The sequence below is a fragment of the Onychostruthus taczanowskii genome, unplaced genomic scaffold (genome assembly GCF_017590055.1).
Source record: "Onychostruthus taczanowskii isolate IOZ18803 unplaced genomic scaffold, ASM1759005v1 scaffold17, whole genome shotgun sequence".
Lineage (NCBI taxonomy): Eukaryota > Metazoa > Chordata > Aves > Passeriformes > Passeridae > Onychostruthus > Onychostruthus taczanowskii.
The window spans coordinates 9,439,475-9,455,280 of NW_024498906.1; the positions used below are offsets into that span (position 1 = coordinate 9,439,475).

At 37.4% G+C, this 15,806-nt stretch overlaps 3 protein-coding genes across 6 annotated transcripts in view; 2 read left to right on the forward strand and 1 right to left on the reverse strand.

The window, feature by feature from the left end:
* CASK (calcium/calmodulin dependent serine protein kinase) overlaps window positions 1–15,806 on the reverse strand; it is a 186,486-nt gene that overhangs the window by 80,477 nt on the left and 90,203 nt on the right. For all 4 annotated transcript variants that reach the window (XM_041399779.1, XM_041399777.1, XM_041399778.1 and 1 more), the window contains exon 6: window positions 1,695–1,797. In XM_041399779.1, coding sequence (XP_041255713.1) covers window positions 1,695–1,797 — 103 coding nt within the window. The remainder of the gene's footprint in view (window positions 1–1,694; window positions 1,798–15,806) is intronic.
* GPR34 (G protein-coupled receptor 34) lies at window positions 3,428–6,981 on the forward strand. Its single transcript, XM_041399782.1, has 2 exons — window positions 3,428–3,504; window positions 5,255–6,981. The coding sequence occupies exon 2, from the start codon at window positions 5,277–5,279 to the stop codon at window positions 6,420–6,422; it is 1,146 nt and encodes a 381-aa protein (XP_041255716.1). The 5' UTR covers window positions 3,428–3,504; window positions 5,255–5,276; the 3' UTR covers window positions 6,423–6,981.
* Window positions 11,857–14,276, forward strand: GPR82 (G protein-coupled receptor 82). Its single transcript, XM_041399783.1, has 2 exons — window positions 11,857–12,004; window positions 13,228–14,276. Exon 2 carries the CDS (start codon window positions 13,257–13,259, stop codon window positions 14,274–14,276), a length of 1,020 nt encoding a protein of 339 aa, XP_041255717.1. The 5' UTR covers window positions 11,857–12,004; window positions 13,228–13,256.

The following is a 15,806-nucleotide window of genomic DNA, read 5'->3' on the forward strand; positions in this document are numbered from 1 at the left end:
GCTAGTTCTGTGTAATCTGTCTTCAGGTAGGGTTCTGGCAGGGAAAATAAATGCCAGGATAACAGAGGTAGTTTGTGCTTAAAAGACTGGAAGGAAAGATGAGAAAAAAGAGAGGAGTCTGTTAAGGAGACTTTCCACAGTATATAAATGGACTGGAATTACTCTGTGTATCCCTGAAAATTAGTGGAATTTGAAGCTGAAAGCAACAAGTGCCAATGAAAATTGGCACTTGCAGATTGGAGATGCCAGTTGAGAAAAAGGGAAAAAAAATTGTGTGAAGGCAGACCAACATGGCAGAAGTCGAGGTGGAAGAAGCAAAAGACACTGATAAATATCAAAGTGATGAGGTTTGGGATCTTCAGTGAGAGCTGCAAACAGAAACCCCAGCATTGATCACTGCTGGAGGTTGAGCACAGGAACAGTGATTGGGATCACAGCACTGGGTACAGTAACACAAAAGGAAGGCCATGGCAAACTTCGGGAAAATGCAGTAATTTATTTTTTTCAAAATTGAACTTGAATTTTTTTTGCTAGACAATTGGTAATGTGAAAGTACACTGCATGTGACAACCTCCAGAAGAGTGGCTGAAACAGAAGAAGTGGGTAAAGTTGCTCAGCAGAACATAAAGAAGAAAAATGAGGTTATTGTAAACAAAAGTGTAGAAACTATCACTAAAAAAAGCAGTGACTGAGGTACAGATAATTTGAGTAACACAAGAGAAGTAAAGAAAGCAATGACCTTTTTATTACAGCTTAACGGAATGGGTATTTTCTTGGAAAAAATGTCTGTAGTTAATAAGATACTTGGATATTTCCAGGGCGTCAGCAATATCTGAAAGGGAATGGAAGCTGTTGATACGTTTATATTTGATTTGTTTTTTTTTTTTAAAATGTACAAAACTCAAATTGACACAGAACGTTAAGTGATTAAATTAGGAAATCTGAGATTTTGAAGATGCATGGTACTGAAGAAAGTTACTAATTCTGAAGAAAAAATATTAAAACTAAGAAAATGTTTTGTTGTGGTCTCCTACTCTGGCAATGAAAGCACCAGAAAATTGATTGGGTCTTCATCTGTGCAGGCTGATTAAAGCACAACCCTATTGTCTGGAACAATATGGAAGGCAGCTAGAGGAAATAAAATCCACAGAAAACAAAACAGTCAAAAAATATACACACGTATCAAGATATTGATGTCTTATGCAGTAATTACAATGAAATTTTAAAACACAGAAAAGAATCACATGTGAAAACCAGTAAGATTTTGCAATTAAACAGCACAGCATTCTGACAGGAATTGTTTATCAAACAGGGGAGCACTGATGATGCTGCACTAAGTCCTTACTCAAGTGCTTCAATGACTGCATTTTTATTTTCTTTGCCTTACCAAGCACGGCAGAATTAAGCCAAAGCTTGTATTAAAGTGGAAAATTCTTTGGGTTTTTTCAGTTTTACTTTGCTCAAACCAGCATGAGTTCCTTTTGAGTCACATTTACAGGGATTTAATAACGTTTGAATGCAGGTTACAATCCACTACCAATTCAGCTTGGCTGTGTGCATTTACCATGTTAACTGAGTCTGTAGTGAAATATTATTTTTGAAGTCTTGTTTTGCAGGCCAGGCTGTGTCAGAAGAACAGAACTCTGCAGTACAACATGCACAATGCTAAATAACTGAGAAGGAAAATTTCTTACCTCCAGCAACTAGCCCAGACTCTCCTAACTGAATTGCTACCCCAAAGCCACCAAGCTTTACTGGGGCTGAATTCTCTTTTGAGGCAAGCAGTACACAGTGTGGCTGAAAAGACAAAAATCAAGACAAATTATTACGTTGTTTGCGAAAAATAATCTGTATTTTAGAATGTACTTCCATAAATCTGTGAGCAGAGGTTAGATTTTGTTATTTTTTTTAAATAACTTCTTAATTTCAATTATCTTCTTTTCTGGCATGGACTCCTCTTTCTACATTGGCTTTCCTTCTATTGCCCCAGGCATAGCAAAATCCTTTCAGAACTTATCAGAACTAGCAAGGAACACAAAATGAAATCATGGTAAAATGGAGATAAAAACCTCATGTCCATAATTTCTTACCTGGTATTACTTTTCCTTTTTGTCTTTCATCCTATTAACCCTTACACCGTTTCAATTCCCCAGCTGAATTATCCTGCCTATTATACATTTTGTGGAGTCTTATCCTTCCCACAGAGAGCATAAAACTGTTTTGAGCCTTAATCACAGAATTCACTCTGCACTTCTCAAGAAAAGGAACACCCCTGGAATAGTCCAGTGAGGGATATACTTTAGGTGTCTAAACTGGATTCCAGCAATAGGCATCTATACCCTTGATTTTCCACATGTAAGAGTGAGGTGTAATGTACATAAATGAGGTAATATTTTACAACAATTCAGATGGGTACTGACTGCTGTAGGAGGAAGCAACATACAGACAAAATCTATTAGAACACAATTTGGTATTAAATACGCATACCCAAACAATTGCATTTAATTTAGAACTAACTTCCTGCATTTACTCAAAGCCTCTATTTTCAATACCATATTATTTAAAATGAAGAACCTCAAATTTGTATACTACTTCCTGAGAATACATTACTGCTTAAATTGCAAAACTAAGAACCCAAAAAAGTGCACAAGACCTACCAGAAGTTCCTTCTGACTACCTGTGAAGTTATTATCTCTAACCACCTGTGTCTTTTTGTAAAAGCTTAAATTATATGAGAACAAAGACCTTCAAAACAACGTTCTTGAGATCTTCATTTAATTTAGGCCTTGTCATATTAGGTCTTCTAGAATTTACTCTTAAATTTTCAATTTAGAAATGTAATTTTCAATTCCTTATGCGTCACTTGAAAGAATATTAGCAGGTGGTATTATTGTTGCATATTGTATTTCACTTCTGCTTTAGTGAAATGGTTAAGATGCGCACTTTGGGCACTTTCACATCCTCTCATCACTGTCATTTGGAGTGACAAAGAATTCTAATTCCAGGCAAGGAGAAAGGTAGATGGGAGAACTATATAAACATTTACAAAATGCCCCATTACACTGTGGTGGTGACTTATCTTCACCCTCTACGGGAAAAAAGTGATGCTATTTCCACGAAGCATTAAAGAGACGACAGATTGTACCAACATCATCATCACCCAGAAAACCACTGGCACTGCTCACCAGAAACAAAATCTCTGAGAAAAAACCTTCGGATCTCCAATTCAGAACAAAACTGAGAAAAATTTATTACAGAACCTCTCTCAGTAGAGCCCAAATAAACAGGGTATAGCCAGTTAAAATGCCTTTAAAAAAACAAAGCAAAGCAGTTGCAACATCAGTTAAAACTTCCCCCTGTTGCCAATTGTACAAGTCAGCTGGAGCTCACCACTTTCAGAGAGAAGCTGCTGCTGCAGCTTTCTAATAAAAGGACCTGCACGTTTCTCCTCCCTGTCTTTACCAGTGCTTTTGAGAACCAGCAGAACTTCTTAGCACATAAATGGTAAGTGACTTCTTTTATACTTAAGCTGTAGTTCTCTTAATAACAATTCTCTTAATATCTAGGTTTAAGCACATCTGCTTGCTTAGAGGTGACACAACTTACAAGAGTGAAAAGTTTTGTTCCCAATCCATTTGCAGCGCAACCCAAGTTTCTCTCTCATTGATCTAAACTTCCTTATACAAGTCCCCATATCAAACATTTCCACAGAAAAGCAATTTAAACATGAAGTCATTGCAGTAGATGGGTTTCAAGATGTATTTGAAAACACTGCAGTTTGAAATCAATCTTTTGAAATTACGTGCCCTGATGTTATCATGTGGCAAGAAGTATGAGAACAGCTGGTTTTGAAACTGCTAATGTACCCTACCACTTTAATGGAATTGTAGGGTCAGACAACACAGAATGTTAAAATGTTTTAGACTCTCCTCTCAAGAATTCAGATTTTATAAGTACATTAGGTCTTCTTAAGAATTTTGCCTAAAGTGTTGCCATTTTCACTGCTGTAGCTGCATCACAGAATTAAATGTAAATTTGCATTTTTTAAGACCTAGCATGCAAATTGCATGGCCTAGACACAGACCTAGCATAAAAGTTATTTTAAGATTACACATACAGCAGTGTTTCTTTGTTTTTTTTGTTTTTTTTTTTTTTTCCATAACAGTTGCCAGACAACTAAGTTCAGAGTGCTAAAAACCACTTCTGAAATTTTTGTGAGATTACAGGAAAAAAACCTCTTTCTACTGTAAAACAAAAACATTCTAAATAAATTATTTTTTATGGTACTTCTTGCTGCCTTGACAAACAAGAAAAAGACTAAAGTTTTATCATTACTGATCAGTGATAACCATCTCCCTAAACGCCTTCACGCTCTCCAAACCACACACTTGGTTTTCCTTTGTTGGTCAAGGTTAATTTTATCTTTCACATTGTACCTTCCTGGTCAGCAATAACCTTAGTGAAATTAAAAACTATTCAATGAAAGCAAAGAAAACCATGAAAACAAGAAAGGTTCGAAAACAACCTGTTACCGCATTATTGTGATTTCCAGTTAATAGTAGTTTATTTGTGTTATACTGATTTGTGAATAGCCAAGGGAAAAAACCACATTTATGTGAAGGCACAGATTATTAAAGACAAGCTATTGCAATAATACTGTTTCACAGGTTTACTTATAACACAGTACATAGCCAAATAAATATTATTAATTGAAGAATGCTTTTTAATTGAGAAGCAGTGAGTTGCATGTGAGAGATTTGAATTATTTAAAATTAACACAGATGAGTTAAGACTTCCTTTAATATACTTCTACGTACTTTATGTCAACACTGAGAATACTTAGCTATGCTTACCTGTCCCTGCATCTTAGTTAAAATTTTTACTGTGCTAGAAATCCTGGTCCTAAGAATAAAAAACTTATTTATTCTTATAGATGAAGAAAATTCTTAAGTTTTCAAGAAAATGTAATAGTTGATTTTTAAAACAACACAAAACAGTAATAATGCTGTAATTACAGAAATATTTATCTGTGAGTACTCTACACTATCTGATCTTTCTTGCCTGCAGATTACCTAGACTTATATTATTTTATGATATCTGGCTGAAACTCCTTCTATTCAGCTACACTGACACTTGGTGCATTTATTCCTTTTACCTCCTTCCTTTTATGTTTATACCACATTAAACTGTAGGCTATAAAGCAGACAGACACTTGAATGGAGATTTAATTCTTAAATTCTCTGTCTTTTTGCAGAACAGCTAAAACTCCTTTGCAAATGATGGCTGCAACTTCAGCTGATTTACCAGCCATTGGTCCACACAAGGAAGAATTTTGGAGTAACCAAACCAACCTGACCATAAATGCCTCAGAAAGCCACAATGATGCCAGCTGTTCCGTGGATGATAATAACTCACTGTCACTTGCTTTAATAATTTTTTACTCCATTATTTTTGTTGTTGGATTGGTTGGAAATATTGTAGCCCTTTTTGCTTTCCTGGGCATTCATCAGAAGAGGAATTCTATCCAAGTTTACTTGCTAAACGTAGCTGTTGCAGACCTCCTGCTCATCTTCTGTCTTCCCTTCCGGATCCTCTATCATGCCACCAACCACTGGATGTTCGGGCGGATTTTTTGCAAGGTTGTGGGAACTCTGTTTTACATGAACATGTACATTAGCATAGTATTGTTGGGACTAATTAGTCTGGATCGTTATATAAAAATAACTAAGTCTGTGAAGCGTCCAAAGATGCTAACCACTACCCGGAGTGTGCAGATTTGTTGCACTGTGTGGGCGATTGCACTGACAGGATTTGTAGTGGTAGTTGCACCATCTTTCTTTAAGACTGAGGACAGCAACTCTACCAAGTGCTTTCATTACCGAAGCAAAAAGAATGCAGAGAAGACAGAAGCAATTTTAAATTATATCACTGTACTGATTTTTTGGATAGTTTTTTTCCTTTTGATACTTTCGTATGTTAAAATTGCCAAGAACCTTCTGAAAATTTCGAGGCGAAGGGCAAATTTTCCCAATGCAGGAAAATACACCAAGACAGCAAGAAATTCCTTCATTGTTCTCATAATTTTCACCATCTGTTTTGTGCCTTATCACATGTTCCGGGTTGTCTACATCACATCACAGTTACAAAACCCATCCTGTTACTGGATGGAGATCATTCACACCTGCAATGAGGTGATGCTCATATTTTCATCATTTAACAGCTGCCTAGACCCAGTTATGTATTTCCTAATGTCCAGAAGTGTCCGTAAGACTGTATTCCAACTGATTTGCACAAAGCTTCATGGAGAGTCAGGCCTAAACCTGGAGAGCACTTCAGACATAAAACTTGGCCAATACGCTCAAGAGCGATTATCCACCACCACTCCTCACTCCAGCTACTCAAGGAAGAAGTCTGTGATTTGAATGTTGAAATGGATCTCTCCAGCTCACCAATTTCAGATCACAAAATCCTCTACTCTACAGCTACTAATTCTCTTTCCTCCTATTAAAAAAAAAAGAGAAGTCGTACTTCTGGTTTGTGAAAATGAGAAGTTACTTTTCAGAAGAATTTTTTCGCTCTTGTTTATCCAAGAAAACAAATTAGGAAGTTCTCATTTTGTGTTGGACTAAACTAGAACACTAACTCTTTAGGGACATTTCCACAAAGGGGTTTGAACCTGTAAAAGTAAACTTGTATATGTACATTAATATTAGTAGCTTCTGTTTGTAAATAATAGATAAATTTTGCAAAAAGGAAATTCTGTCTGATTTGAAAGATGTAGATACCATTACAGATTTTATGCATTTTATGGTTTTCTCTGTTTTAATAGGTTTCCAAGAGAACAGTATTTTTGCTACATTTATAAATGCATTTTTAAATAAAATATTTGAGAATTTAGCAACGCGTGTCTCAAAAATGAGGTGAAGAATACAACATCCATCAATTCAGTTTTAAGTACAGAAGATACTCTTAGTTTCATTAAGCAGCAAAATTAAAATATTCAATCCTACTAAAGACCCTTGTATTTCCAACATTTTAATGAGTGTCAAGGTCAAACACCTGAGGAAAAGCAAGCAATGCTTTCAGAAAATTCTAAATAAGTGAAGGAGAGATGACATGGGTATTTCCTAAGATTTCCTTCAATGTGACAAATTTGATGACTGCATGAAGTAGCTCAGCAAGGAGCTCACAGCCAGGCTCAGCCCCTGGTCTACTCCTAGATTTCCACGCATTCCAGCTGCATGCTTCTTCCCTTGCAGGAGACCTTTCCTTCCATGTGATTAAAATAATTTTGATAATTGCTGATGCCATGTGAACAGCAAGGTAATAACAACATTTCATAGCTACAGCTACATTCTCAGATACTAAACAGCTTTATGTATTTAGGCACAAACAAATTCCAAGCTGTAACATTTCTCAAAAACCAGAGAGCTGAAGGTGGGGAATGTCTGGCACCAAGATGACTAAAGCAGCATAACCATGAACAAATTAAATGTCTGGCATAAGAGACCAAAAAGGTGAAAGATACAGAGGCCAGACATCAAGCTCTGTAAAATAAGGATTTATTGTCTTTACACGCACAAACAATACTGCTCAAATAAGTAGGTGTAAAGAAGTTGGTTTTAATATGACTACCAGTAACTTCTTTAATGGATCATGTGACTTTTAATGCCAAACCTGTGCCAAAATGTGTGGGTTTTTACTAATTCCATACAATATTCTGATTTTACAGAAGATACTCATAATACTCTGATTGAACAAAGTAAACATAAGGCTTCACCTCAGCTAGATATAAAGCTTGGTTTAATTTTGATGCGAATTTACATTGTTCAGATTTGATGGAACTGGATATAAACACGTCAAACAAATTACAATGACTAGCCAGTCTTTGTTTTCCTTTTTTTTTTTAAATAAAAAATTAGGGGGTTTCCTTATCTTCAAAAGAAAGATTCCCACAAATGTGTAATTTCATAGAGATATGATGGTAACTGACTTTTACTTAAACATTTCCACATACAACAGAGGTGTTTGTACAATAACTTCTAACTGATTCTCACAGAAATTGCATTTCAGGATCTTTTATCTATCATTTTGCCATCCTATTATTTTAATGCTTCTCTTGGTTTTGTATTTCTACAGTGCAATTTTATTTGCAATATTGTAGTTCTACATAACTACATCAATTCTGTTACATCCAGTAGAGCTTATAAACCATAATTTCACAAGATATATATGTTATCTCATCATTCTTTCTTTGCTTATTCTGTGAGCAGTTGGTTGATGATACTCAGCAGCAGGTTGGGGTGAGGGTGTGGGCTGGGGAATTCGGGAGAGGACAGACATGAGCAACAGCAGCTTGAACAAAACGCGATTTTTAAAATTCTTTTGAATGAAGTGTTAGACCAGAATTTTCATTTGCAAGGTCTGTAATTCATAGACACGGCAGTACTGCCAAAATAACCTCCGATCTCTTCAGAAGATCACAGGGTTTCAATACTGAAAATCCAAAATGCATTAAATTAATCAACTCTCCAGCTCAGAAACGAAAATCTGAGAGGAAACAGGTCTATAAGAAAATCTCTAAGTTCAGGCATGGCACGGAAGAGGGGAACAGGAATGACCACATGATCCTGACAAAGTGCAGCTTTAAGGGAGCAGCACTCAGAACAAAGAGACAACCACAGAAAGCAATCAGAAAATACTTTTGGATTTCTACAACTGTATAAATCAGTGCTTCAAGATGTTAAAGGCCAGATATATCAACTGGCTCAGAAATGGATCTGAAACTAGACAGCACCGTCATGTAGGAAGCAGTTACTACTGACCAAGAAACAAAAGCAGATATATTTACTCTTTAAAAAAAAATTTAATTCTTACTTTTTTTTTTTTTTTTCTGCAATCAGTTTTCCCAAATTTGAGGGTAAAATGCCAGGCCTTACAAGAAAATATTACTGAAGAACAAACAGTCCGGAAACATCTTGGGAAACCTGCTGAAAGTCATACTGTGACGTGTCAAACGACCACGGAATTAGTCACTCAAATAGTGTCTTACTTCACTTCTCAGTGCTGCCTGATTACCCGAGTCTTCAGGTGAATTTTAACATGAAGGTAATTCTATTTATTTTGCTTTCTATTTTTATTTAAAAGCTAACTCATCCCCATATAACTGCACGAACCTCATTTTCCTCTTCACTCAAATCTATAAACACATACTTGAATTTCAGCTGGTGTACCAAAACGTACCAGTCTTGTGCTGGTTTTGGCTGGGATAGACTTCTTCACAAGATGGGCTGTGGTTTGGGCTCGTGATCCAAACAGCATTGACACCGAGGGATGCTTCGGCCATTGCTAAGCAGGACTTACACAACAAGCAGGACTTCACTGTCTCTCAGAACACCCCAGCAGAGACAGGCTGGGGGGCACAAGGACACGGGAGGGGACACAGCTGGCCCCAGGGGTATCCCAGAGCACATGGTGCCATGCTCAGCAGTAAAAGCCAGGAAGGAAGCTTGGCTGTGTTGCTGTTTTTAGGATCTCAATGGGCACTGGTCAGATGGGGTTGCTTTCTATCACTTGGGTTTTTTGTTTTCTTTTTCTTTAAGCTTATTAAAGTCTTTCTCACAAACCATGCATTTCCACTTTTACCCTACCGGTTCTGCCTCCCAGCCCACTGGAGAGGAAGTAAGTGAACGTGTGGGATATAGGAGCTTTCTGGGATAAAACCACAAGCACCTCCTTTGGTAGATACTGGCAGATTTGATCAGTGTGTCAGACAAAGCAGGAGGGAGCACCAGAAGGGGAGGTGCTGATTCTTCTCCCCATCGCACTGAGGGGGAATGAGTGAGCAGCTGTGAGGGCTCACCTGCCTACCAGGGTTAAAGCACAACATCAACTTTCATTTTTGCACTAACATTAAATGCAATTATAGTATTAACTTGCACACTGATGTTTCTGAGGGCAGACAAATAGCAATTCTAAAAGTGCAACTTACACCACTGAAAAACAAGTGAGAATCACATTATTCCCAGAACTGGGAGGTTCACATATGGAATCTTTAGTCTGATGCTCTGACAGCACACAAGGCTGGGAGAGACAGTGTCAAAGCCTTGCTGAAGTCAAGAAATTCCACCACTGGGAATTTCCTGGGGTTTGTGTTTTTAGGGCCAGAAAACCAGTTGTCTGCATATAATGATGAAATGCAACATATGCTGCCTATTGCCAGTATAAAATCTAGAACATGCATAAATTAAGAATGATCAGGGTTCAAGAATAGAGAAAATGTAAATCATTGAGGTGAATGACACACATAAAAATAATTATGATGAACTTAAAGAGTAAATGGCATAAAAATGCATGGGTTCCATTTGAGTATCTTCAAATACATTTTAGATAAAACACACCATTTGTAAGTTAGGTGAATGGAAATAGTCCACTAAAAGAATAAGGAAGGTGCTCGCTACAGCTTAGAACCAACTGCAACTGTATTCCTGGGACAGACAGCATTTTTAAAAACTTGTAATACCTCATTATTTGGTTACTGCCCTCAGTAATCCATTCCAAAATAAAGTCTGACAGACTCTAGTTCCCTACAACAATCTATTATCATACAATAATTCAGAAAAAAAATGTAACAGTTATGTCTTCTTACAGCATGAGTTATTATCATTAAATTATAAATACTACAGGCAACAGTCAATACCCAACCAAATAATACTAGCAATTTAAAAAAACCTGCTAACTGGAATTGTTCACACCTCTCTCAGCAACTTTTCAGAATAGGTATTCTTGTATCTAAACATCAGTGGAATGCCACAGCAACAAGGACTTCTAACACTACTGAAACTATTAAACATGTAATAAATAGAAGACTCTCTGTCAGAACGGTTTTTAATATAATATACATTCAAAAGTGGAAAACAAGGTATAATTAAATTTAACAAGAATTAAAGTACATGCAAACTAATTACAGTTTTACAACCTAATCACTAATACTTCACAGCAAATAAATGTAATTGCAAATTAGTTCTACAATGAATTCAGAATACGAAGCCAGCTTATGTATCCATTATTTTAGAAAAAAAATTAGTAATGAGACTGAACAATGATAACAGATCATGAGGTGAATTTATGGTTAAACATAAAGCCAAACTAGCAAAACAAGAACTGTACCAAACTTCTGTTCTCATAAAGGAACTCATTTATAGGTGTTGAAAAGCCTTATCTTACAACCACATATGTATCGGAAAAGAAGTCTCAAGTTCTGAAGAGGTGACCAGAATTTGCTCTGTGATCATATCTGTGCTGCTGTCCTGTGTACACCTCTGGATGATTTGTATGAAACACAGCATTTCTTGAACAGTGAGTCAGTTCATTTTCCCTGCCAGAACCCTCAGATGCATCAGGTGTAAATTGCTTCCCCACAATCCATCCCCTGAGCACACAGAAGAGATGTGTCCATTTGGTCACTGATGTGAGGACACACACGGACACAGCACTACTGCACGTGGCCTTTGGGAATAGTCAGCTTGGTGACAGCTTGTGGAGCTGAAAAACTGTTAATACCACGGAAAATAGAAGTTTTCATGCATAAAATAGCAGTGTGAAGGAAAGTGGGCAGTCCTAAAGAGAACCCCTCCACGCCCCAAAAGAGGAAAGCTCCATATAAAGGATTACAAGGTGTTTCTGTGCCGTACCTAGAGGACTGTTACAGCTGCTCTTCCATGCTACCTCCATCTTTTTTTTTCCCTAATGGAGCGGATCCTGACTTAATTTTAAAGCCTTTTTTGCACAGACATCATATTTTCTGAACTTTAAATGCCTGCCTGCCTCCTGACATTGTAAAAGGGAAGTGTACACTCTGAAAACCTAGTTATGCCAGAGAGAAATTTTTAACTGTACTCTCCAGATTCCAGTGCCATCATTTTCACTGCAGCAGTGGAGATTAAACAGATACCAGACAGGAGTATTTCCTCTCAGCAAGGGAAGGTGCCTGCAGCTTGTATAGGTAAGCTTAAAATTACTACTTCTTTGTTTTACCTGATAAAATTTGGTCAGTTACACAAAGAATTTCATTAGACTTCTGAAAATCAGTAAATTCAACAAATACTTTGTGAATTCAACTCATTATAATAGAAGAATTTAATAGATTTTGGTTCAACAATACACATAGAACTTAGTGTACACTAAAATGCAAGAGCTATAAAAGTTATTTTTATTTGCAAGTTTGTCAAACACTGCCTACAGTGTTTGACAGTTTTTATACTTGGTGTCTGGGCTTTTATCTTTGCTACACCGAATCCTCTTCAGCATCTGAGTTCATTTGTTTACAGCTGTTAAAAAAAATTATTTTTAGTCTCCAAGTTTGAAATCTGTTTTTTTTTTTTCCATATGATATGAAAAAAAAAAACTACCTAGGATACACTCCACTAAAACATGCATGTGTATCTATGCATACAAAAGTGAAAAAAAAACCTACCTAGGATACACTCCACTAAAACATGCATGTATATCTATGCATACAAAAGTAAAAACACTACAGGGCTGTAAGCTGAAATGTCACTTTTTACACACAGTCATTGCACAGAGCTTTCATTTCTTATTTTCAGTTTGAAAATGGAGAAAAGACTGAAAAATGAACTTGGAAAAAAATTTATATACTGAAGTTTTCAACAATCACTGTATATACTAAAGAATATAGACTGAGTTGCTAAATGTACATCTGACATTAGAGCTGTGATAAAGTAACATCACATACAGACATGAGCACAGAATAAATATATATAGTGATATTCTTGCAGTTCACAGACTAATTTATAGTTAAATGGAGGTACAGATACTCTTCTCCATTTCTGGAATTAAAGTAATTCTTTGCACTTAATTTGCTCATTTAATTTTAAATGGTCTGTAAGTGGTTTCCAAATTAGGTTAGAGACATTCCAGAAGACTGAGAAATAAACCAAGATCATAGAAGCTATTGCCAGACCCTAGCCTGAACCTTCAGCTTCCTAATTTATTTTATTAGATTCTATGCACATGAAAGCTTTGGGGTTTAACTTTCCTTCATGAAATTTCAGTGGAAGAAAATGCCTAAACTGTAACCTCATGGAAACTTAAGGTAACAGCATCAAAGGAACACTGAAAAGTCAGGGAGACAAAGAAACAGATAAGAGCAAAGAAGAGATGTTAGATGCACATTACAGAAATATTACTTTTTAAATTGTGTTTCAGCTCTGACCACTCAAGAAATCCTGCCATAAATGAACAACTCATCATGTCTTCAGCCATCGCCAGCTACCACCGTATTTCTCCCCATCCTCTACTCCTGCCTGTTTCCCGCTGGGATCTTTGGCAATATTCTGATTCTGAGTGCCTGGATATTTTCACAGAAAACGCCCGCCCGAAGGACACAGTACATTTACCTGGCCAACCTGGTGACTGCAAATCTGCTGGTTTGCAGCACCATGCCCTTCCTGGCCGCCTACTTTGCGGAGGGGCACCGCTGGCCCTACGAGTCGGCGGCGTGCAGGCTCGCCCATCACCTGGGGACGCTGGTGATGCACGTCAGCATGTACGTGACCATCACCATCCTGTGCTCCATTGCCCTCAGCCAGTATGCCACGCTGAAGAAGAACTGTGGCCCACAACACTCCCCAGCTCTGCCAGGAACCTTCCAAGGGCGCCTGCTGCACCAGTTCCGGCGGCCAAAGTTCGCTAAATGCTTTTGCGTCGTTATCTGGCTGATTGTGCTCTGCGTTACAGTCACAGCCATCAGCTACAACGCCCCGGAGAGGGTTTCAGGAGAGTTCCCCACGTGCTACAACATCAGGGTAGAAGCTGGTGAACGTCCTGCAATGATTGCAGCTTATATTGCCACTGTGTGCTTTTTTCTGTCTTTTATGACCGTTTTGTGGTCGTACTATTCTCTAACTAGACATCTGAACAGAATACAAAAAAACACCTGTATTGGAGAAAAACACCTCATTTACAGAACAGTGAGAAGAAACATTCTTGTCATCCAGATGATATTAACTGTCTGTTTTCTTCCATACCATATTTTTAGGCCAATTTTCTATGTACTGCTTACAGATGATGACTGTCCAAGGTTAAACTATCTAGTGGAAATTAAAAATGTCCTTACTTGTCTTGCTGCTACTAAAAGCAGTTTGGATCCAGTTATAACCCTTCTGTTAGATAAAACATTTAAGAAAAGTTTTTATGGCCTGTTTACAAAATGCACATCAGAACATCAAGAACGTAACGATGACATTTGTCACTGAAATGGGAAGAAATATGGAAAGATTTTCATAGACTATAAATAATAATAAACTGATTTTAACTACCTTTAGGCAGGCTTTGATATAAAATGGCAAATATTTAAATAAAATGGTAACATATTGTATTTTCTTTTCAAATCATCTTGCTACATCAACATTAGTCATAATAAATCCAATGTGTATATCCAAAAGAATCCAAGGAGTCTGCAGAGAGAACAGTATAATATCCATTCATCCATGTAATACTAAAGACATTTCATATTTGACCTGTGGACAGTTCCTTTTACCTAAAAAGTCAAGGAAGAAAGCAAAAACTAGGCTGAAGTTGAGGACCCAGCTCTCTCTTGTTGTCAGCAACAGTTTTGGACATAGGTTTCCCTTACAAGAAGGCTGAACAAAGCACACACACTCTCCTTGGGATGGGTGAGCCACAACTGTGCTACACGTCCAATGGCCAAGTAACCACAGCAAGACAGAGCTGAGCAGTCAAAGCTCTCCAGTTGGCCAAGTGCTGCTGACAGGACTGGTTTTAGACCATCAGCTGCAAGACTGGCTGAGCAGAGTTGTTCACTACCAAAGTGCTCTTCTGATTTGCACAGACACAAACTCAAACCCCACCACTTCTGTCCCTCCTGAAATACATAGGGAATGTAGCTGCAGTTACCTCAGAAAAATGCCTGCCTGGGCTTGTTTCTCTTATAACAGTTTTTGAGGGCAGCATAGGCTGAGGACATTCCTCCTACATTTTTCTATTCACAACTACTTGTTCCCCAGTGCTTATCAAAAAGGCAGAGAAATGAATGAAACTTCGGGAACTACTAATCAAATATAACTTTGTGACAGACTCTTAGCAAGATCCCACTCAAACACTTCTACCCAGAAATGATATATGCTTAATTATTTTCCTATGTAATCTGCCCAAGGTGATGTCCTTTAAAGTTCTTAGCTGCATCAAAGATTTCTTGTTTCAAATAGCGGAAAAGTTTTTGTGCAGTACAAGCAATTTGAGAAATTACAAATTGAGTCCTGCACTGGTCTGGCATTTGACAGAAGAGTTCATGGAGGAAAAATCCCCCAAAACTTAAAGGCATGAGGGATGAGGAGAGTTAGAAAAACACTACAGCAAAACACAGCTCATGTGGCAAACTTCTTGTACTGCTTGGACATGCTGGTGCCAAAATCAGAAGTTAGCAGGTGACATGTGAATTGTTTTAAAAAAGACCTAATAAAACAATTCTTTTCTATTGCAGTAAACACAAAATCATAAGACAAACAAAGTTCAGTTTGCAAAGCAGTTTAGAGACCACAAGAGTCTGTCAAATTTTTGGTTAAGCCATTCAAATGAGCTGCATGGGAAGCCAGCTCATCGATCAGAAGACAGGAGTTTTCAGACTGTGTGAGAAAATGACTGAAACCTATAAACTTAGTGACCAGAAAGTTTGTATGTTCAGCTCCAGGTAGGCCAAGCAGAATAATTACACTTTTCTCAGCAAAATTGCTTCTGAACGTACTAATAGATCAACAGGAAAAGGG